The sequence below is a fragment of the Ahaetulla prasina genome, chromosome 4, assembly GCF_028640845.1.
Source record: "Ahaetulla prasina isolate Xishuangbanna chromosome 4, ASM2864084v1, whole genome shotgun sequence".
Classification (NCBI taxonomy): domain Eukaryota; kingdom Metazoa; phylum Chordata; class Lepidosauria; order Squamata; family Colubridae; genus Ahaetulla; species Ahaetulla prasina.
In genome coordinates, this window is record NC_080542.1 from 105669312 (window position 1) to 105693541 (window position 24230).

Consider the following 24230-nt stretch of genomic DNA (forward strand, 5'->3'; position numbering starts at 1 on the left):
GTTGTATCACTCGTTGTAATTTTTATCCGTTTATTGTTATGGTTTTATTGTCATTTAACACTATTTGCAATTCTCCTGAGAAGACGTGTATTCTGAAGAGTAGCACACCAAGAAGTCACAACGTACACATTCAGCACACCACTGCTCCTTCCGAGCCCCTTCCTTTGACTTTTGTTTGTTCCCGTCGTAGCAGTTGAGGAAAAACAGCGTCAAAAGGGGAGGGGCCACGAGAGTAGGGAAAGGTGGAGGCCGTAAGAAAGATTAGGTTTCTGGCGCATTATCTGCACCTGAGCGGTAAACGCCTTATCCTGAGTATTTTGGTTAGGGAATCGATCTTCTCGCACAATCTGATTTTCGTGCAGGTGGAGAGCACTGTGTATGCGGCGTTCTTTCTCTTTTCCTTCCCAATTCCCGTGAGGAGGAGAAGGAGGAGGAGGAGGAGGAGGACGCTACTGCTGCTGCTGTTGCGGCCAATTCATTTGCCTGAAAGTCGTGTTTTGCATAACAAGCGAAAGGTGTGCGCCGTGCATGCCCGGGGACAAGTGCTGAAGCAGCGGGAGAGGAGGTTTCTCCGGCAAGTAGCATGCATGGCTGGGAGCTCCCTTAAGATGCAACCTGCGTGTGACAGGGCCGACTCGCTGCTCCATGACCGTAACGCCACAGACGCCAGAGGCCAGGAGCAGCAAGTGCAGTTGCGGCAGAAGCTGAGGGAACTACCGACGCTGCTCCGGAGTGGACTCACGCTGCGGAGAAAGCGCTCAGACGGCGGAGGCCGGGTGAGTGAACGACGCTGGGGGCCGCGTGCTCCCAAGTATTCTCTGTTGCAGAGCTTGGCATCAGCAAGCCAGTGGGTGACTTGGTACCCAAGGAAGAACCCTGTGTATGTGTGTTCGTGCGCGCGAGTGTGTGCTGTGGATCATTTTGCACTTTGCTTATTTTTAAAGTTAAAAAAAGACCCCCGATACGAGGTTGATGTAATTATTCGTGCATAACCACGAAATAAAACAATTGGCGTTAGAAAGGGACAGTAATGGTATACAGTAAGAGAGTCGTATTCTCTTAAATTCCAGCCTTTAATCTGCCTATGCCATAAGGGAAGCCTGCCTTTAATCCGTGTGAGATTTGCCAAAACCATAATCTCTGTAATGTTTGTGTGGGGGTGGTAGGGGGCAATTGACCTGAGTTCGCTGAAATTAAGCATCTGCAGCTGGAATGGAGGCCATGTTGCAGAGCAGATGTGAGAAGATAATGCAGTTCTTCGGGAATAATAATTCACTCAAGAGCAACTAGATTTGCAGCTGTGGTTATGCACCACCGAATTCAATGAAATTGTATCCTAAGTAAACATAGATTGTATCCAACAATGTAGCATTTTTTTAAAAAAGAAGAATGGCCTTGCAGGGTGGGCTGGGAGAGTGTTGAAACAGCCTAGGAGTTTAATCAATTTATCAAGTTACCAAGTTTTAGCTGTCTATATAGTTTTGCATGTCTAGCCAATTTCTTGATTCAGTGGAATATTTACTGTAATTATCTACACTAAAATAAGCCACTTAATCTGTGAGGTACATCAGTCAATATATATTGATATCTTTAACTGATTTACCGTTTAACCTTATATATAATTGCTAAGGCTACCCATTGCAATGGTTAGTCTTTCTAATCAAACCCAGGCTTCATGAGCTGTCAAGGAATACAAATTAAATGCTAGTTGGCCAGCTTGAAGAAGCATTAATGCAAATATTCTGAGAACAGAATATGCACGGATTAATCACGGATGTGGGCAACATGCCTAGAATTAGGAATTGTAACTAGTTGGTAAAGTCAATATCAGTAGTACACAGAGTAGCCTGAAGCGATTAATTACTAGTTTTTTATTTTGCTCCATAATTTGTGTGTACTGTACATACCGGTAGTAGTCCAAGTAGGGGTCTGCAAACTTGGCTGTTTTAAGACTTGTGGACTTCAACTCCCAGAATTCCTTAGCCAGCAAAACTGAGGAACTCTGGGGGTTGACGTCCACAAGTCTTAAAAGAGCCAAGTTTGTAGACCCCTGTCCTAGACTTACTACCACCTTTGAGCCAAAACGTGTTGCTAAGTGAGATGATTATTAAGTGACCTTTTTTGCCACAGTTATGTTGTTAAGTGAGTTTGGCTTTCCCATTGACTTTTGCTTATCTAACAGTCGCAAAAGATGGTCACAGGACAGCAGGGGACACTGCAGCCATCATAAATATAAGTCAGTGGTCAATCATCTGAATTTTAATCACATGACCATGGAGGGATGCTGCAAAAATCATTAGTGTGAAAAATGGTCATAAGACACTATTTTTCAGTGCTGTTGTAATGTTGAACAGTCACTAAACTGTTGTAACTTGTACAACAGTGTTGAGGACTACTTGTACTTTCTTTTCTGAAGAAATATCAATGCCTCTGTGCTGCAGTAAAAGTAATTGATATATTAATTTTTGGTTATAATCTAATATTTGCTCACCTGGGAGTAAATATTGAATTTAGCCAAAACTATTTCTGAATAAATAGTATAGAAAAACACTATTGATTAAGCAATATTATGGCTTTAGCATAATTTTTAAATAAAATTTGCTTCTAGCTCTGATGTAGTTTTCCTGATGTTTGTGAATAAAAACAACTATCATCTTTCACTGACTAGAGATTAGGGTTGAATTTGAGCAGTCAAATATCTGGAGCCACATCTTGCCTTTCCCTCCTAGATGAAGACGTGTTGCACTGTGCATTATTAGAAGATTCTCTTGTAAGATCAATGGACGATGTCTCCTAATATGATGTTTCCTGTCAGCTGTTTTCATAGGCATTTCTAATTAAACTAAGAATTGGCAAAAAATTCTTCTATCTAGATTGAGAAATCCTTCATTTTAATACCAAGTTGCTAAGAAGTCAAATCTATGCATCCATGATCATACTATTCTGTTTGCAATAGCCTGAGGACTTGGTTTTTTGTTTATTTTTTAAAGAAAACTGAGTAATTTCCTAACCCACACTGTAATCTAAGAAAGCAACCATTTGTCAATTTAAAGGGGGAGATTATACAATTTTTAGAAACAAATGATTATACGTCATCCAGTTATCAACTGATCACATAGACCAGGGGTATCAAACTGGTGGGCTGTGGACTGGATGCATCATGCACAGGCCATGCCCATCCCAGCTCAGTGAATGGGAAAAAGCTCCTGAAATGTCATTTGATGGCAACGTGATATGGTGAGTTTGACGCCTGTGATATAGATAGTCTTTCGTAGGATGATCTGTCCCCAACTTGACTCATCAGGTCTTCCAGCAATATTTCAATTGCTGCTGTAATTTAAGTCTACCCTGCAGGTGTTTTCTATTTTCTTCCATCTTTTCCACTGTTATACATTTCTTGACAGCTAGACCTTTGTATAATACATCTCAAGCATTTGTGAGAACTATGATTTGATTTGTTATACAATCTGTTTGTCTTCTTAGCTATCCATAGAATTATTGGGAGTCTTATCCATCACCAGAATTCAAAAATATTAATACAGACCTATTCTGCTTCTTCAAAAATTCATTTTTCCCCATTTTTATAGAAAGTCACAGGGAATCCCATTGTCTTAATTTTAATCTTTGCAGATACTGACATACCCTGGCATCTGAATGTTTTTCCAAGGCCTTTGTGGTTATCCTGCCAAGTGCTGGTTTGTAGTGTATTTCTTGACTTGGCTGCTTTATTTATAATTGATTCTGAAACCTAGAATTAATCCACCAACCTCAATGATTTCATTGACAATACAATGGCATATTGCTGTGCCTACTGGCACTTTAATTTTAGTCACATTGTTCATTTAAACTAACTACATTAGCACTTCCAGATCATTTACATAATCTGTGCATAGCGCAGATTATTGGTGTTCCTTCTAATTTCAAAACTCTGATCATCTTTCAATCCAGGCTATCTCAATGTACATTCAGAATATAATTTAAATGCATTTACTCTCCTTAATCTCTGTGTGAAATTGGTAAAAGCTTTGAAGGATTAATTCTAACTTGAGCGTGCCTGTCCTCTGACACTATCATTAAGGTGGATATTAAAATTCTGTACGGGGATAGGTTGTACATGATATTGAAATAGCACAATGATTATTAATGAGATGATTCTTTTTAAATATGTGTGTACTGTACTCATAGTTCTATACTATGTGAATTAGTTATGAAAATTACATTTTTTATGGTATTGTAAAGCTCTGTGAGGTGGCTTGCAAATAATGTATTTAACACATCCTAGTTAAAACTGTTCTTTGTTACTCTAGGATGTATAAAATAAAATTGCTGTTGCCACACCATATTTTGCAAAATGAAATTCTAAAATAATGGGAAAATAAATAACAAGGCAACTGAGTGACAACTGAAAATATAGTACAATATTAAAAACTTATTTATTATACCCACCCAGCTCCAATGAATTCTGGCCAGTGCAGAAAAGAAAAGAAGACAAAATCCATAAAATAGGTAAAACCTATCATGTCATAGACTAGCGATGGCCAGGGTCATAGACCCTGGGCTATAGATTGGTACCTGTCTATGGCCTGTTAGGAACTGGGCCACACAGCTGGAGGTGAGTGGCAGGTTCAGCAAGTGAAGCTTCATCAGTATAAGCAGACACTCTCCAGTGCAAGGATCACCAACTCAACTTCACCCCGTATCATCAGACATTAGATTCTCATAGAAGCATCAACCCTACTGTAAACAGCACATATGAGGGATCTAGGTTGCCCACTCCTCCACCTCCTCCAGTGTGTGGAAAAATTGGCTTCCACAAAAATGGTCCTTGGTACCAAAAAGTTTGGGGACTGCTGCTATAGATCACCTGGCATAGAAGGCATAGTTCCTTGGGTCCCACAAGATGGAAACATTTAATGGAGGGGACATTCCCGCTCTGCCAGAATGCATTGGGTGGATAGAAACAATTGCAGAAAAGTGGTCCCTCAGGGAGACAGACTTTGTGCCATATAGTGGAGACAGATTGTCATAGAAAAATCTTAAATGCATACTAGAAATTAAAAATGTCTTGATGGCACATAACAAGACCTTAGAGGGCTCTGTGTAGGTAGTCCTAGGTTAATTGTAATTGGGACTGAAATTTCAATTAAGTGCAATGTCAAATGACAGCCTGCTTAAAGATGGCAATCTTGGCACCTCCAGATGTCATTGAGGATTGTGGTTCATTAAGTGAGGATCTCATTGCAACTTCCTGCTGGATTCCACCAAATAGCAAAGCTGGCAGGAAGTTGGAAATCCCAGCAGCTCATAAGCAGGCTAAAAGGCAAGTAAGTGATGGCTTTAGGATACATGATGGGCTGCTGCATTGTGAATGCAGTGGGGCTTGGGATGACAGTTGTACAGTATGGGAAGGAATGCAAGGAGCTAGCACACATGGGGAGTGGCTGGAGTGGCTGCTACAGAGTGAGAAAAACTTACCATTTGGTAACTGGTGACTTATAACCCTCTCTGCCAGCTTCCCCATTGTCTGTTTGTGGGAAGACAGCAGGGAAGATGGCAAATCACAATCAAGTCATCAAAGATGCTGCAACTTCATAAGAGGAAGGTGCTGGGGAAGCTGTAATTTTGTAGACCTCTTCTTCAGTGTCATTAATGGAGGAGTACCTATAGTTAATAACAAGCAGTTTTAATTGTACTCAAAAGACAACTGGTGACGAATGCAGTTAATGTAGCAATAATGATACCTAGCAACATCCATTATTCTTCATGCTGTGACATTCTGAACCAGTGGTAGCTTCCATGTGATCTTCAAGTGCTGCCCTATGTAGATTGTATGGCAATAATTCTGTCATTAGGAGACCATGTATCGCAAAAGGGGGTTAATAACTTTGTATGGATGGGCAAAAAGCCAAGAATAAAATTAAAAATAATGCAGGATATAAGGGAAAGGGGGGGTCTTAAAATGCCTAATTTAAAATTGTATTATGAAGCAGTTGTTTTATCATTAATTACTGATTGGATTAATTTGACTGAGGAAAGAGTTTTGAATATAGAAGGTTATGGTTTGTTATATGGGTGGCATGCTTATTTATTATATGATAAGAAAGTAGATAAAATATTTAAAAATAATATAATTAGAAATGCATTATTGAGGGTCTGGAGGAAATATCAATATAAATTAGATGGAAAGATTCCAATATGGGCAATCCCGAGACACATGATAGAAAATATAAATATATATCAAAAGATGGAGGTAGTTACCTATAAAGAACTTCTTTGTATGGAAAAGGGGGAATTACAATTAAAATCCAGAGAAAAGATGGGGGAAGAAGGGAAAAATTATACATGGTTCCAATATGGACAATTACAAGCTAGATGGAAATTAGATCAAAAAATAGGTGTTAAGCAAACTGAGGATAATTTGTTAAAACAAATGAGAGATCAAGGCCAACAGCATATTAAGAGGTTGTATAATGTATTAGTAGAAATAGACTCAGAGACTGAACTGGTTAAGGATTGTATGATTAAGTGGGCACAAAATTTTCAGCAACCAATAATGTTGGAAACTTGGGAAAGAATTTGGGTGAGGAATGTTAAATTTACACAAGCGCAAAATATGAGAGAAAATTTTAATAAGATGTTTTATAGATGGCATTTAGACCCCAAAAAGTTGTCATGTATGTATTCTAATGTACAGGCTAAATGTTGGAGATGCGATTGTGAAGATGCCACTTATTACCATATATGGTGGACTTGTAAAAAAGTTAAAGCATTTTGGATTAAAGTATGGTGGATTATGCAGAATATTTTGAAAAAGATTAAGTTTACTCCGCAGTTCTTTTTACTAGGAATAATTATGGACTGTACAGTTATAGAGACTAAATTGATTTTGAACTTAATAACAGCCACAAGACTTTTGATTGCTCAATATTGGAAGAAAGAAGAATTACCCACAATTGAAGAATGGACACTTAAAGTATCAAATCTGGCAGAAATGGCAAAAATCTCTGCTTATTTGAAAGACTATACACAAGAAAAATATATTTTAGAATGGAAAATGTGGATTGATTATATTCAGAATAAGTATCAGATAAAAAAATATCGAATAGCATATGAGTAAATTTAGGAAATATTTTGTATTAGATATATTTCTGAAGGAGAGGGGAATTGAGAGTGTGATTAAGTGTGGAGAGACTAGAGATTATAATTTAGGAATTATTTTAGATTATGATTGTTAGTTTTGATACCCTGCATTTTGTTCTGGGAAGTCGGGGGGGGGGTATGGGAGAGGGGAATTGGGGGGTTGAGGCTAGAGATGGAGTGATGGTGAATGTACAGGGATTAATGAAGATGTATAAATATAATTAATATAGGGTCGGGTCTGCCCAGTTACCATTTTAGAACGGTGGGGAGGGAGAAAAGAGAGAGTAGGAAGTAGGAAAGAGGAGAAGAGGAGAAGAGGAAGGAAGAGGGGTAGAAGAGGGAGAAGGAGTGTAGGGTGGAGGGAGAAGAGGATGTAGATAAGAGAAGGAGAGGAAGGTTTGGAAAGAAGGCAGAAGAAGGTAGAAGAGGGAAGAGAGTTAAAAAGGGGGGTGGTGACTGGGCAAGCCCGACTAATTGTATACAATTGTACATTGGATGAATTATTTGTTATGATTGTAAAAATATAACTTTTTTATAAAAAAAAAAAAAAAGGAGACCATGTATCAAGAGTCTCCAAGCAAAGAATAGTCAAAGTGAACTTAGACTAGGCCCACCTGGCCACAGCTTTCACCTGTCTTTTAGCAATAGTTGCAAGTTTAGAAAGACCCCCAACTAACTAAGTAACTAACTAATTAATTAACTAACTAACTAATTTATTTATTTATTTAAATTATATAGCTGCCCATCTCAGAAAAAATGAATTTGATTGACATTCAACAATGAATAAAAACAATACATAAAAACAGTAATTGTTAAAATTTCACACAAACATCATTAAAAAATAGAAATCGTACAGCACAGGAGAAAGTAATTATCAACCACAGTGATGGAATTATCATTTCACTGATCCCTGAGACACCAAGGCCTGGTGACAAAGCCATGTCTTGAGAGATCTAAATAGCAGGGGTTCACCTCATGTCTGGGAGAGGAGAGGAGGAGAATGTTCCTCAAAGTAGGTGCCATGGCAAGTTGCCTAATAGTGTTGAATGTGGAAAGTGCAGCCTGATTCAAGGCCAAGAATGGTAATATCTCTGAACCAGGGGTGAAATCTAAAAATTTTCCCTACTGGTTCTGTGGGCGTGGCTTAATTGATGGGCATGGCTTGGTGGGCGAGCCATGACTAGGTGGGCGTGGCCAATAACAATAAATAATAAAAATAATAAACAAAGGATACAAAACAATAAATGGTACCAAAAACCAACACAACACAACTGACACACACAATGTAAAAGCAGCTGCACTTCACCCAAAATGGCCCCTGCAACAAGCAGGAACCTCACACAGCCACAAAAAGCTCAAAAACCAATTTTCACTCTTTACACGCACACAACACAACACAACATGACTGACTCTCTCTCTCTCTCTCTCTCTCTCTCACACACACACACACACACACACACAAAATGCCACATACAGCTTTGTGAGATTTTGTGTGTTTGTATAGTTAGAATGAAACACTACAGAAACATACCAAATCTCAGAAAGCTGCACAAATATTTTATTTTATTATTTGATTTTATTTATATTTTTTAGATTAGGGGTCTCCAACCTTAGTAACCTTAAGGTTTGTGGACTTCAGCTCCCAGAGTTCCTCAGCCAGGAAAGCTGATTGAGCAACTCTGGGAGTTTAAGTCCACAAGCCTTAAAGTTACTAAGATTGGAGACCCCTGTTTTAGATAAAAGCAGCTAAATTTAAAACTTCCTTAACTTTAAATTGCTGTCTAAAAAAACCCAACTCCTTAAAAAAACCCTAATTAACAATTTTTTAATAGTTTACTTACCCAATTGGAGGCAGGCAGATTCAGTTGCTCACCGAGGAGATGGATTGCAGGCAGGCAGATTCAGTTGCTAGCTGATGCAACTGATTGCAGCAGCTGAAGCAAAGCAACTAAGCAGCAGTTAAGTAAGTGGGGCGATTGGGTGGGCATGGGTGGGGGCTGTTGTTAAAAAATGTTTTTAAAAGCCTGTGATGATCAGGAAACTCGTCTGGGATCACCAGAGGAAAAAAAGATTTTAAAAGGCTCCTCTGACAATCCCAGCTGAAGTTGCCTGATCGCAGCCCAGAACCTCTTAAAAGGATTGTTTTAACAACCTCTTCGGCTGAAGAGATTGTAGAAAACATTTTTTTAAAGGTTCTGATGATCAGGCAACTCAGCTGGGATCTCCAAAAGAGCCTTTTAAAACCTTTTTTTTTTATAAAGAGGTTGTTAAAAAAAGAGTTTAAAGGGTTCTGACGATCCCAGCTGAGCTGCGGGATCATTAAAGGCTTTTTTTTTACTTTTAAAGGCATTTTTTTGGATGAAGAAAAAATGCTTTTAAAAATAAAAAAAAAACCCTCTGATGATGGCGCAGCTCAGCAGGGGGGCAGGGCTAGGGATTTTTGCTACCGGTTCTCTGAACCACCAGCCACCATCGCTACCGGATCAGGCGATCCGGTCTGAACCAGGAGCATTTTACCCCTGCCATGAACCCTAGAGAACCAAATGGTCATATTAGGAGTGAGTCAAAGTTTATTTTGTCCATTCAAATTGCTGACTGACTGGAGGTGATGCCTATAAATTGCAAAGGTAACATCTTGATATGTGTAAAACAATGCTATATTTTTAAATACAGATACTCTTTTTATATACAGGTAATCTTCGATGTACAACAGTTCAGTTAGTGACTATTCGAAGTTACAACAGCACGGAAAAAAGGGTCTTATAATTGTTTATGACCTTTGCAGCATCCCCATGATCACATAATCAAAATTCAGATGCTTGGCAACTGGTTAATATTTGTGACCATTGCTGTATCCCAAGGTCATGTGATCACCTTTTGCGATCCTCTAACAAGCAAAGTCAATGGCGAAGGTTCCAAACTTATTGACTGCAGTAATATAGCCCCTGAGCTATACCTACCTATATTTCTTCATTTTTAGCCCAGATGATAGACGCTGCAGAGCGAATTGCTGCATCTCAGCTGCAAGTCAGGGTTGACAGTGCGCTTGTGTGTGCGAAGTGCGTGCATGAAGCGAACCAGTTATAATAACGCTTGAAACCTATCACTGCCCCTTACCCCCCTGAGGTCAAACACAACCCTAATGTGGCCTTCAATGAAATCGAGTTGGACACCCCTGCTCTAATGGAACTAGTAATCTGCAAAATAATAAATGGGAATTTATTTGATATAAACGTAAACCACTGTACTATACAGAGACAAATTATATTCCTGAAAGCTATATATAAATTTCAGGAGTATAATGAAACTCTGTACAGTAGAACAGTAGAGCTGTCAACATCCTATTTTGAAAAAAGATGATAACTTATTTACAAGAACTTTTTGTAATATAAGATGAATTTAGACTAGTATTCTAGTCATTACCAAATTGGAAGGCTGTAGGAACTAATGGAGTATCTATAGAAATATGGCATACAAAAGAAGAAAAATCAGTAAAGTTTTGGCTAAACTATGCTATGATATTCTATGAGTCTACATACTGATACTAAAAATCAGGACCTAACAGAGTGTTATAACCGTACCTAATATAGTTAATTGCACATGCTAGCAAAATCATTCTTGGGATCATCCAACTTGGATTAGAGATCTACATGGTAGGAGAGATATTAAATGTTCAAGATGGCTATCGAAAAAGTTGTAGAGCAAGAGACATTGATATTTCATTGATTATTGAAAAGTTTGTGTGAACTGCATCAAGCTGTGGAAAATGGGAATTCCAGAATATCTCATTGTCCTTATGCAAAACCTATACACAGGCAGGAAGCCACAATCTGGATCATCAAAACAGAGGCAAAACTGTAAACTATTTTATTTATTTAGTTTATCTGCTGAATATATTCAGAGTGATGCTGGATTGGAAGAAAATGAAAATGATTTTGTAATTGGAAGGGGAAGCATCAGTAATCTGCATTATGTTGATGAAGTTATGTTTATAGCTAAAATTGCAAATAACCTGCTTTTAGTAATGAAAGTTAAAGAGCACAGTGAAAAATAACTAAAATTAAATATAAAAAAGGCTAATAATAAAAGTGCAGAAATGAACCTTTGAATTGACAGTGAAGATATTGAAGTGGTAAATAGCTCCTCCTTTTTGGGATTGACTATCAACAATAAAAGGAACCAGCAGTAAGAAATGCACTTGGTACAGCAGCCATAAAGACCTTGGAAAAGATACTGAGATGTAAGAATGTGTATATAACTACAGATATCTTAATCATGCAGGCAATGATTTTCTTGTGATACGTAAATGTAAATTGGACGTTGATGAAGCTGGCTAAAGTGTATTAATTTTTTTGGATTTTGGTATTGCACGAGGCTCATGAAAATGCAAAGAATCATCTAACAAATCAATCCAGAGTTCTCACTCACAAGGCACAAATGAGAAGGTTCAAATTATATTTTCGACACATTATGTGAACCACTAGCTATCTTGAGAAGTCTATAATGCTGAGAAAGGTGAAAGAGAATAGAAGATGATCTGCACTAATGTAAATGGACTTCATTCAAGAGGCAATGGGTTCAGTGTTGAAAAACTTTGAAAGCCAGATTGGACACAAAACATCCTGGAGAAGAAGGATGTGGTTCCTAACAGTCAGTACCAACTGAATGGGATGTAATCAATCAACATCTCTCAATGCTGTTTTTTTGGGGGGGAGGGGAATAGGAGAGGTCTATTTCTTTCTGCCTTGTTTATGGACTTCAGATGTATTCACTAGTGCTGAATATTCTGATAGCTGTGTTACTGTATAGTATGCACAGTAGAAAAATGACGATGATTATGTGCTTCCTTTTTATAAGTGTCCTCTTCTTTTTGTTTTATTAAATTAAAACAGATCCTTAATCATGGGAACCCTTAGAAAGATCAGAATTATAAATAGTATATAGCACAGTGGTGAAATGCTACCAGTTGGCACTGGGTCAGACGAATCAGTAGTGATAAAAGCTACCGGTTCGGGCGAACCAGTAGTAAAAAAAGGTACTGGTTTGTCCATGCCACGCGATTTATATTTGCTAGAAAGTAGGAAATCCTGCTTTCTAGCACATCTAGATCACGTGGCACAGCTATTGCCCCCACCCCGCTGTTCTACTTACCTTGTTACCTTGTTTTTTGTGCGTGAAGTGCGCATTTGGCACACTGTGCTTTTGGCGTGCACTGTGCATACATGGCCAGTGAACTGGTGGCAATCCATGGAGGATTTCACCAGTGGTATAGCATGTGTATTGTATTAAACATGAAACAAACAGCAGAGGAAACTGAAGGGAGGAGCACGAAGTATCAGTACAGGTGACCATTATTATTCAAGAAAAATCCACAGTAGGCAAAACTAATAGATAACAAAACCACAGATAATGTTGTCTTCTGAAAGTTTTTCCTTCATCCCATAGAGGTCATTTGAGAAGTGTAGCAATATTTATTATCCTTCTGTTGTGATTGGATCTTATTAACACCTAGGACCTCCTCTCATCTGCTCAGTGTTTTCTGAAGTGAATGGCTGGTGGTAAAATCATGCTGATTTCTCTCATCATGCAGTTCTTTCACAATTTTGGAGGGGGGTAAGGGGCACTTGATTGCACTGCATAACCTTAAATGGAGTGACTTCTTTTTTCACCTGCTGAGCAATTGTTCTGAAGGGGTTCTGCTGAGAGGAAATGATTTGCAGCCTGCAACTGGAATGATTCAGTAAGATCTGCCACAAGTGATTTTTCACTTGTATTGTACAGAACTAATCTTTAAATATGCAAAAGTATGTCTTACCTTTTTATGTGCATAAATGTGGATATATGATTATGGATGTTTGTTAATTAATCTGCAGATAATGAGCCAGCCATACAATGAGATAAACCAGATGAATAAACCTACAGCTCCAGATTTCAGAATTCATCAAGCTTTCATTTCAAAACAAGACAGAATAGTGGTTTAATGTTGTTCATTGGGGATTTCATTCAACCCTTACTGTTATTTGGATTGAGATTTTCATTGATAAACTATAAGCCTAAATAAATTAAAAGACACGTATTGATTTTATTTATGATTTATTCTCTAGTCCCCTTTCCAAGTATTATCCAAAATATTTTCATTCTCTCCAATAAATTTCAAGAGATAATGTAATAATAATAGCCTTTAATCAACCATGAACTAGTAAGTTTGTGGAGATGCTAATCTATTTCTAATAGCCTTTTTCTAAAGTGTTAGGAAGATTGGAGGAGGTAGATCTTATAGTAAAAGTGGACTGCAAAATTGAACATGGATTAAATAACAAAATATAGCAATTCATTGTCATTAAAATATGCCATTGTTATTAAAAATATGTCAGAGTCATATTAAGTAACACATTTTGTTTCCAGACCACTTATTTTACATAGTTTTTTTTCTACACTAATTTTCTAATCTACATAGAAAAGTTATCCAAATTTCCATTTTTTTTTAGTCTGTAGCATATAATAAGAAAAATCTTTGATACTACGCTGCAGGAAGAAACCAAAGATCAGTAACATACCTAGATTTCTTTTGATCTCTTTTGCTTCATTGCTGTTAACTTCTAATAGCAATTGCCCTCTCTGAGCAGTTTATGATGATAGCATATTGCCCCCAACTACCTGGATCCTCATTTTATTGAAAGTTATTTAGTTTCTTGATCAAAATACTATGAAATGAAACCTGAAATAAAATATTGAAGAGAATGAAGAGAAATTATTTCTATTCTCGTCTTCTCTAGATGCTAAACTATTTTTGAGTATTGAGTGTTTTAGTCAGATAAGATGCATTTTGAATAATCCTGTGAATTCTAAAACTTTTTTTTAAGTAATTGGGAGCAAAAATCCTCATTCCCTCCCCAAAAATCACATTTTTCTAATTTCCAAAGATTAATAGAATGGTTTCATTTGCCTGATTTTTGTCTGGTGTTTTTTTTGAAGGCATAATGATGGTAGATGTTCAATTTCTGTTATCTCCAAGTGTTGAAAAGTTCTTGCATGTAAATTTGGGAACTGCTGTAGCTAGTAGCTGGATTTATATACTGCACTGTGCCATAAATGGTTTGTTTGAGGTTTATCTTTTCATTTGAATCCAACCCAATGTGTTTCAGTAGACCATACTTGACAAGTTCGGCCTTAACATTTATCACCTGTACTGCTTTCATTCAGCAGAATTGTTGGTGTCATAAGAAGCGATAAAATCCAAACTGTTTAAAAGTGATTGATTTTTCCTTCTTTTCCTTTCTGTGTTCTCTTTCTGGCTGGTGACTATTGTCTGTGGGATTTACTGCAAGATCAGTTATTACATGCTGCCACTTCTTCCTTCCATGGGAGGCTTTTGACTCACTGATTATATTACATTTCCATGTAGCTATTCCCTCAGAAGCTCAGGTGATAGATAGGTATTATCTATGTTATTATCTCAACATACTTGGTCTAAGAGCTATAAACTATAAAAATACTTTAAAATGCTCAGAAATGGATATTTCACCTGAAATTTGCACATGGTCTGCTGTAGAGATATTTTCATAAATGGTCTGCTTTTGTATCAATCTGACCAAGATCATTCATTGGGAAGTGAAGGGAAATACCAACTTGGATATTGTGACAATCTAAACCATAGCAGTTTTAACATTGCATTGAGATGGGTCAAATTATTGAATTCATTGGCGTAAAGCAGTTCTAGTGGAGAACTGCAGGCATACTTGCTTAGTGATACATAAATCAATTTCATTTATACATCATATTAAATAAAAATTGGCTTGGTTTCCCTCTAGCTTAATGTGTAAATCCAGCCACTAGTTGCCAAATATAGTTTATGTCCTAATTGTAACTATGATCAATAGGAGCCTATTCTAATCAGATAAGTATCCAGTTACAGGGCCAAGCTAACGCACTATGAGTGCTAAAAAGAGAAACTGTTCTTTAGACAGACCTCTGAACTATTTTCTGCTAATGGCTATACAATGTTCAAAGAGAATAAGCCATTGAAGGTTGGTTGTTGGAAATGACAGAATGAAGACTAGTGTTTTCACATCAGTTTGATAAATAAAAAACTTTTACTGTCTTCCCAGAAATTCTAGTTGGTAAGTGTAGGAACAATAGCTAGCTTCATATATAGCTAAACAAATATTTGTTTGTTCATAGTTTAATACTATGCATGAACTCAGCTTTTATGATTTAGTAACACCGTGGTTAAGATAATATTGCCTTAGCATACTGAAATCAATGGGAAAATAGATAATTGATTATATCTACCGTAAGAAGCTATTCTCACTTTTGTAAAAAGCACCTAATAGTATCTGGTCTATATTGTTTTGGATCAGAAAGCAATATTGAATTAAAAAAATATTGTTTATAGGTAGTCTTCCCTGAACAACCACCATTGGAACTTTTACTAAGTAATGCAGTCATTAAGTGAGACATCATATGATAGGGACTTGCAAAAATTGACTATTTGTTGGAGCCAGCCATGAAGCATGCAAATGGCAATCATGTGACAGTGGAGCATTATGATAGTTGTAAATGCAAATTGGCTGTGAAATGCCAGAATCTTGACCAAATCACTATAGAGATACTGAGAGAGTTGGAAAGGCAAGCACTTATAAAGTTACTTTTTCAGTGTTGTCATGATTTCAAACTGTTGCTAAATGAGGAGTTATTAAGTGAGACTACCTGTATCTGGATTTCATTTATATATTTTTTATTTACTATATTTTTATCCTGCCCTTATTATAGTATGGTAATTCAAGTTGTGAACATAATAATTGTTTCTCCTCCTCTTTTACCCATAACAACAATCCCTGTGAGAGTGGCCCAAAGTCACCTTAGCTGGCTTTTACATTGTTTTCACATTAACTTTACACTATATGAGTAGAAGGTGGCTCAAAGCCATGAGGTTCCTCTTTATAATCATACACAGATAGTTAGAAAGACGATATTTATAACACCATAGAACTTTGCCAAAATCATCTTGGTATTTATCCAGGGGTGAAATCTACTTATCTTCCCTACCAGTTCGGAAGTGCATGCTCTGTGCTCGCTTGCTCCGCTCATACATCATGTGCAATTTTGGGCCCTCTGCACATGCGCAAAGCCTTCGAACTGCCACCACTACCGGTTCGCTGAACCACACGCTGCTGCCGCTACCGGTTCACCTGCACCTGTGCATAGCATTTCACCCCTGTTTTTATCTCATATCGCATGGTACTTTTTCACTTGAATGCCATTACCTTCCTCATTCAGTTTATTTGGGAACTGTTTTTTCTTTTGAAAATAATGAGCTTTGAGACATTTGACCAATCTTTCAGAAGGTTCTAGTTATCCACACGATGAAATGTACAAGAACAAATCCTTCTCTCTTTAGGATTTACTGTGAGTGGATCTCTTATTTTCCCCCTTTCATCTTCCTTTATTCTAAATACATATAGGGAACCAAACTGCAGGTAGTTCTCAGTTTATGACTACACATGCAGTTACCATTCAAAGTTACAAAGTCATTAAATGAGGGGGACCCACATTGCTGTTATATGAAGTCCTCACTTTAATGACGATAATAAGGAGTGCCAGGATTGCTACCATTAAGTTATGCAGTCACATAAATGACATGTTTTAGGACTACATTGCTTAGCAATAGAAGTTCTGGTCCTAATGGCCATTATAACACATGGTGACTATTAGCAAAGACATTATATTAAGCAGTCCTTTGCAATAGTGGTAGTCTCTTTTAGGAGGCAACCCAGGTAGGGGAAAGAAAAGAAGAAATCATATGGTGTTATTTTTACCTTACAAAAAAGCAGACCTAAAACAATAGGATGCTAAAAATTTGAGTAATGGATAAGTAGACCCATTTACCACTTTTAAGGTAATGCTTGATAATTTTAGGTAATTATAAAGTAATAATGAAGGGCTATTTATAAAAGTAAATGAATTTTTAATTTTAAAAGTGTTGATAAAATCTGTCAGTTTAAAGGGATCCAAAAAGTCTCTGGAATTTAGGGAAGAATTAAGCATTTCTTTTAAAAAGTACTACAAAAAGAACTTTGGTATTTTATAGGAAAAATATCAGTGTTAAGTGATTGGTAAGAAATGTTTTTATTTATCTTTAAATTATTCCTTATTGTTGTACTTTTTATTTTTATTTACAGATTGTATCTAGGAGAATTTCAAATCCTTATGTGGAAAATCCTCCTAATAAGGTATTTATTACTGCTGCTTCTATATTTGTATTATTATAGAAACTCTAGTCACATTCCTTCATTGTTTTGAACGATTTTATACTTAAATGCAGAAGCAGTAACAGCTCCTTATTTTTGAGCCCATAATTCCTGTATGAAATTAAATTTTAATATATAATTATTACTGATAATTAAATTATTACTGATAATTAAAACATATTTTAAAAGGTTAATGAAACTGTGCTGCAACACAATTTCAGCACAAAAAAGTTGCTGTGTCTTGCAACTTTTATTTAGTTGTAATGGCTATATATAACCGTCTAAACTGCAAAATTTATCGTCCATCCAATTTATCTTCTTTAGATTTATGGAGAGGATGCCTTGTGTGCTGGAAGAGCTCTCAGAAATTTTTTTCTGCTACAAGCTTCTGCTCTGATAAAAGATAGAATGTCTTTGATGGGGCTTTGCAGGTAATGGTGTTTCTTGTTTTAACTAAATATCATTTTGTGCTTGCTCCTTCATTCACTTGCATTAGATCTGAATTGGTCACCATGAATTTCTGGTTTGGCTGTTCTTTCCAAGTTGATATTTCTTAATCCAAAGCATTCCTGTGGTGCTGCGTAAATACAAAACAGAATAATATGTTGCAATTTGTGCTGGATTAACAGTGGGCCATTAAAGTTTGTCTAACTTTACATACAGCATAACAGAATTTGGCCACGTTCAGAGAAATTACTTCATATTGATCTGATAATAGTTAGTTGCACATAAAAAAAGATAAATATTTCCTGGATATTTTATTAGATAAGGTGTTATAAATTGAGCCCTTGAGTTGTTATAGAAGATACAGTATAGCAGGACATGAGCTATAGTTTAAATGTCCACAGGGGCCCAATCTCAGCTTGGATGGTATTTTTTTTTGTATTGTAGAAAGTATGTTGCAGTGTGCTACGATTAAAATAATCTATTGTAAACAATACATCAATAGATTTAGAAACATATTTTCAATGAGAATAATAAACTTGATCAGCTTTGTATAATTTTGAAATATTTTTGAAAGGGTCAGTCTCATTTTCACTATACATTTTTATTGGATCAACATAAGCAGTTTATTCCATCAACTGTAGAAAATTCTGACTTTTTGCTGGCTCATGAGAACAAATTCTGGTTCCAGTTTTGTGTTTCATAAAATTCTTGTGCACCCAATGTTGGAGCGTTGCCAGAACTCCCTTAAGTCTTAGATTAGATAGACAAGCTGTAGGGAAATGCAGGATCTAATTTTGGTAGTTCCTGCATTTTGGATTCAAATGTGAGTGTCAAAGCCATGAGGCTTGAACAGGCAAAAGCAGAGTCCTGTCAGAACTTTCTATCTGTTGTCCAGTCCAGGCAGAATGGAAACAAGTTCGGACAGTAGTCCAAGTAATGTACACACCTGTTGTGTCTCAAATAATCATTCCCAAATAGTGCTTTAATTGCTGTTTTAAGGATATTTGTTGGTATTACTATTTTCCAAGACCCTAGGAACTGCTCAAATGCTTAAAAAGATACGCCACTAGCCTCCCCCAGAGCTGAGTGGTTTTACAGCTAACTAAGGGTTTTCTTTGAAATTCTCACAGTAAGATGCAGCAGAAGAAAAAAAACATAAATTGGGATTGCAGCCAGCCAGGGTTTCTGTGACAACAATAAATGCTAGGAGGTTTCTTCATAATATATCTGCCTGATTACTGAGACTGAATGTTGCTAAATAACTGAATTAGAATCGGATCTGGGCTATGAAAGTGTGAGCAATCATTAGAAAGAGATTCAGAAGTCTAATATCTTTCTACTATTTAGTGATTTTGTTGCCTTAGTATAGCATAGTGTTTGATTGTGAGTTAGTGTCTGGTGTGTATGTGCAGTGTATGTGCATAGAAAAGAGAACAAACCAGTTTAGTTGATCAAATAAGTAGGTGACCAATCAGCAAAAGCATATTTGCACTAGGTAGCTTCATCTCATTTTTCATGGAGTGCTATACCAAGGAAACCAATCACTTGGTAAATAGTTCACCACTGGGCCAATGTGCGACGTACACCCCCTCTCTCTTAATTTTCTTGCAGCAGGTGTCTCTGTTTGGGGCAAGCACTTTCAATTCTGTTGCCAAGCATATTTGCTGCTTGGAATCATGTGGAAATCTTGTTTCTTCAAATTTTTCCGAGTGGTGAAATCTACTTTTTTTTTGCCACTGGTTCTGTGGGTATGGCTTAGTGGGCATGGCTTGGTGAGTGGTCATGTTACTGGGTGGGCATGGCCCACTCATGTCGAGGGGTACCGCACCCAGCCCCTCCCCTCCCACCCACTCCTTGTCGTGAATGGCAGAAAAATGGGAAGGGGGATTTTCCTGGCTACCATTCTACCTTCAGTCTGTGCTGAGCTTCAGGAATGGATGAAAGGAGGGAAAATCCCCCTCCCCGTTTTCCTGCCTTTCCCGAAAATGGCTCCATTCTGAACCTTCAGTGTTGCAATCCTGGGATATTCTGAAGACTCTGAGTGCCTCTGTTTCAGCGCAGAATGACTTTCACCCATCTCTTTCTGGGTGTGGTGCTTCTGCCTGTTGAGCCACAGGGACTGCCAGGAAGGCAGTGTGGAAGGCAGGCAGGCAAGCATGACAGGACCGCGTGGAAGGGAGTAGGCTGCTATCTCCCTTCAATGAGGCTGGGCGGCCCTGACATGCTTGCTTGCCTGCCTTCCACGCGGCCTTCCTGGCAGTCCCTGTGGCCAGCTTGCGAAGGCTGCGGGGGCAGGGCAACCAGAGGTTCACAAGCACTTGTACCCTCTGTGCATGTGCAGAGACTCAAAAAACAGGTTACTTCCTGATTAAAACCAGGAATTAATGACGTCTGGGTGGGTGGGTGGGTGGAGTCTTGCGCTGCCACTGCTACCGGTTCTCCAAACCACCCGCCATTGTCACTACCGGTTTGGCCAAACCGGTCCAAACTGGTAGCATTTCACCCCCGATTTTTCCCCTATAATTGCAAACACAAAAGGCAATGAGAAATAACCAGAAGGGAACTGATATTTTAATGGAATCTTATTTAGTGATTCTAAGTTCACAGTGCAAAACATCTGATGAACCTTGTGAATTTGAGCTAGTAGACATTATAGACAATGTAGGAAGTAGGGAATGATCTGTGAGACTTCTGGAACTATGTCAGAATTTGCTTCAAGCTTTGAGTCATGATCTACACAGGCCTATCAAACCTGTGGTCCATGGGCCGGATACAGCCTGTGGAGGCCATGCCTACCCTGGCTCAGCAAAGGAAAAAAACACTGCGATACATCACAATATGGCCTGTGACACGATTGAGTTTGACACCCCGATCTACAGTTTGAAAATCCCCAAATTAGACAATTTTTTTCTTGTGGCACTCTTAACTATCCAGCTATGAGAAAGTACTGGATATTGGAATACCTGAAGGTCCCTTATCTGGTTGTATAAATTATGGAAAACAAAGCAAAAGAAAAAATTAAGGCTAAAAGATTTATGTTGTTCCTATATGATTTAAATTAATTTCAACAGCCATCTCTTTTTGGGTCTTTTTATGGAGAACAATAGGTACAGCTGAAGTGCTGTAGCTATTAGGCCTCTGCAAAAAGTTTAGAGTGGGATTTGCTCTTAGAAAATTCAGCACATCAAGTCTCTCAGCATTTTCTAGATAGTTTTTAATTCAACAGCTATTCTAGTAGAAATGACTCACAGCAGCCACACAGAGATTAAAATGGCTGTTTTGATAGCTACTTCTTCTGAATATGTAAACTTCATGGCAGATGTTGTAATGTAATCAGTCTTTGGAGTGTACACAATTATACTAACCTACAAAGTTAGATATAAAAGCATCCTCTTCATTTGTGTCGCTGGATTCATCAAATATATGCTGGATTTCAGTTTAGGTAAGTGTATTTCATTGTGATATGAATCAAAGTACAATGTATGTTTATTCAAATGTAAGCCTGACATGAGCACTGACATATTTTCTTGTAAATGCTTCATGATTACAACTTTGGTCTTTGTTTTGTTAGGCAAAGTTGCATTGGATCTGAACTGGTAGACTGGCTTTTGAAGTGCTGTACTTTCATTAATAGCAGATCTACAGCAGCTGGTATCTGGCAACTACTCCTGAATATGGGAATTGTGTTTACAGGTCAGTTTTACAGCAGCAAGTCCAACTTATTGTGCAAAGCATTTGATATCTCTTGTTTTCCTCTTTATTGAGCATTAGATTTACAATATATACAAATTAGAAAAAAAGAGGGGTATTATTATCCCTTTATCATATATTTGTAGCTTTCACATTCTGGATAATTACAATGATATGTTTGCTAGATATTTATGCCCATGAAAGTACATAGCAGTTTTCATATAACACCCTGGTTATTTTTATCATCTTTTTATGAACATTATTTCCATTAAATTTCTAAAATCTGGCTAGCAATTTCACTGTATGCTTATGGTATTTGAAAATATTTTTGATTGAATATGCATTCCTTTTTCTATTATTTATCTCTTCCTCCTCTTCAGTCATTTTTAATTATATTTTTGATGGTAAGACCTTTTGGGGAAGGCAGCTGTCTTCTTGTATTCAAAGATGATAGGCGTTTCCACATACATTAATCAATATATACATAGCTTTGATATGTATCTGTGTTCACCTTTTTTCACGTGTTACCTACCATATATATCATGGACTCATCTACATCTAAGCCAGTGGTAGTCAACCTGGTCCCTACCGCCCACTAGTGGGCGTTCCAGCTTTCATGGTGGGCGGTAGGGGTTTTGTCTGATATTAAAGCACTTTCCCTTTTTTAAATTTAATTGACTGTTTTAAAAACTTTCATAGCATTATTTAAAAACATTGTCATTAGGTTTTCATAAAATTCCCCGTGACAATTTAAATTTCTAAAATATACTATTTGTATCACCTGCACATAAGTTTAGTTCACGTTATGTAAGTGAAACTAAATGGCACTTTAGTGCAACCACAAACAAAAGAGCCCATTCCAGAATAGCTCGCTCATCTCCCCCCACACCACCCAGCTGTAATAGACAAGCAGAGCTGGTAGCTGGTGCACCCCCCGCCCCCAAACCCAATCCACGATGTGCGAGAGGCATGTGCAGATGATGATATACAGCGCATTACTGTGGAACCGGTGGGCAGTTAGAAAATTTTACTACTAACAGAAACACAATAGTGGGCAGTAGGTACAAAAAGGTTGAACTACCCCTGATCTAAGCCATTGCTCAGTCTGGCCTCACCATCCACTTCTTTATTTATAACTGAACCTCTTGTTCACCTCTCCACTATATTTTTTTGTTCTGACCTATGCTTCCTTAGAAATTAAACAGCACAAACTTAGTCCTGGCAAACCTCTTTAATTCATACGGCTGTAAATTACCTCCATTTACAGTTGCAAGGCTTGATAAACAGTATGTCAGAGGAAGGTTATCAAAACCCACCTATCTTACGTGGAACACTGCCAAAGAGCTAATTTCCAGATGCAGGGCAAGGCCAAACTTAGCACAGAGTCACAAATAGAAGTTTCAAATCTTGAATCGTCCAGATGAACTAATTGCTTCCTGCAAAAGCTCACATCCCATTCGCTTCTCTTTTATGTCTTATGGGATGAGGCCAATTATCTCCAAACCTTACTTCCAAATCGAGTCTGTTTCCTTAATGGTTCCTGTCTCCTGGCAGCTCTGCACATGTGCGCGCTGGGAACAGTCTCATGCTGTTCTTCTGCCTTGCTGATGTCAGACTCTGGAAACTCCGGAGGCAGCAAAGAACTACCAGATGGCCTTGGCCCCCTCTCTGCCTCCGATGTAGAGCCATTGCCGAACCTTTCCCAGACTCCAGGACTGGACCACATTCCTCCACAACTTCCTCACTGTCTGAATCTGCTGCCAGCTCTGCTGGCTGCTGGCAGGCCACAGCACTTTTTACATTGGTTTTTGCTATGAAGTTTATCTTTTCTTCAGGTAGTTCAGTATGACTTGTTTAATGTAATGTTTCATTGCTTTTTATGGAGTACTGTGCTTACTGTACTATGTAAGGCTTTGAATCTTTATTGAATGAGTTCAGCATGACTCTTGAAAAACACTTAAGGTATCTTCACTAACATGGGAAGTTTTTGCAACATAGGGCTTGGATAGAAATATAATTAATGCAGATTCATCCATCAGCATATTTGTTGCATGCGTTTTTTGTTTTGTTCAAGCCTTGCTAAAGTACAACTACATTTCAGCTTGTTACAGTCATATTTTCCCCAATTCTATGCTCAGAATATGCATGCGATTTATTTTCTCCGCTCAGTGAAGTTCTACAATACAAAATGGAACCATTTCATTTGAGTGTATGCTGTGAGAATAGTTTCCTAGTTAACATGGCTTTGTTTGTTGAACAGAGTGTTTTATAATAATGTTATTACTAGCTAGCATCTTGTAATGAACAGATACAGTCTTTATAGGTAGTTTATCATGAAAGAGTTTTTCAGAAAATGAACTGGTTTTTTAAAGAGGCATAACACATTGATAGCGTGATAAGTAGTAAAATGCTATTTGGCTGCACTGATCTTCTACCTAAACAAAAACTTGTGAAGAAATAATTGGTTGGCATATATATATATTGGCTTTTGCCATCTTCTTAAAATTGACTACATAGACCAGTAGGTTTCTGAGCCTTAGCCATTTTAACACATGTAAACTTCAACAGCCAGAAGTCTCCAGCCAGCATGCTGGAAGTTGCTGTGGTTGAAAAACATGATGTAAACACATACATGTTATTTGTTTTGCAGTGGTTGGAAGTGTGGTTTCCCCTTATGCCATTTTCAGAATATTTGTTTTCTAC

General features: G+C 37.6%; 1 protein-coding gene across 1 annotated transcript in view; it reads left to right on the forward strand.

The window, feature by feature from the left end:
* Nucleotides 1–245: 245 nt before the first annotated feature.
* The window catches only part of RAPGEF5 (Rap guanine nucleotide exchange factor 5), a 141161-nt gene continuing 117176 nt past the window's right edge, over nucleotides 246–24230 (forward strand). The window contains exons 1-4 of the mRNA XM_058181979.1: nucleotides 246–776; nucleotides 17322–17372; nucleotides 17715–17821; nucleotides 21409–21530. Coding sequence (XP_058037962.1) covers nucleotides 588–776; nucleotides 17322–17372; nucleotides 17715–17821; nucleotides 21409–21530 — 469 coding nt within the window. The 5' untranslated portion in view covers nucleotides 246–587. The remainder of the gene's footprint in view (nucleotides 777–17321; nucleotides 17373–17714; nucleotides 17822–21408; nucleotides 21531–24230) is intronic.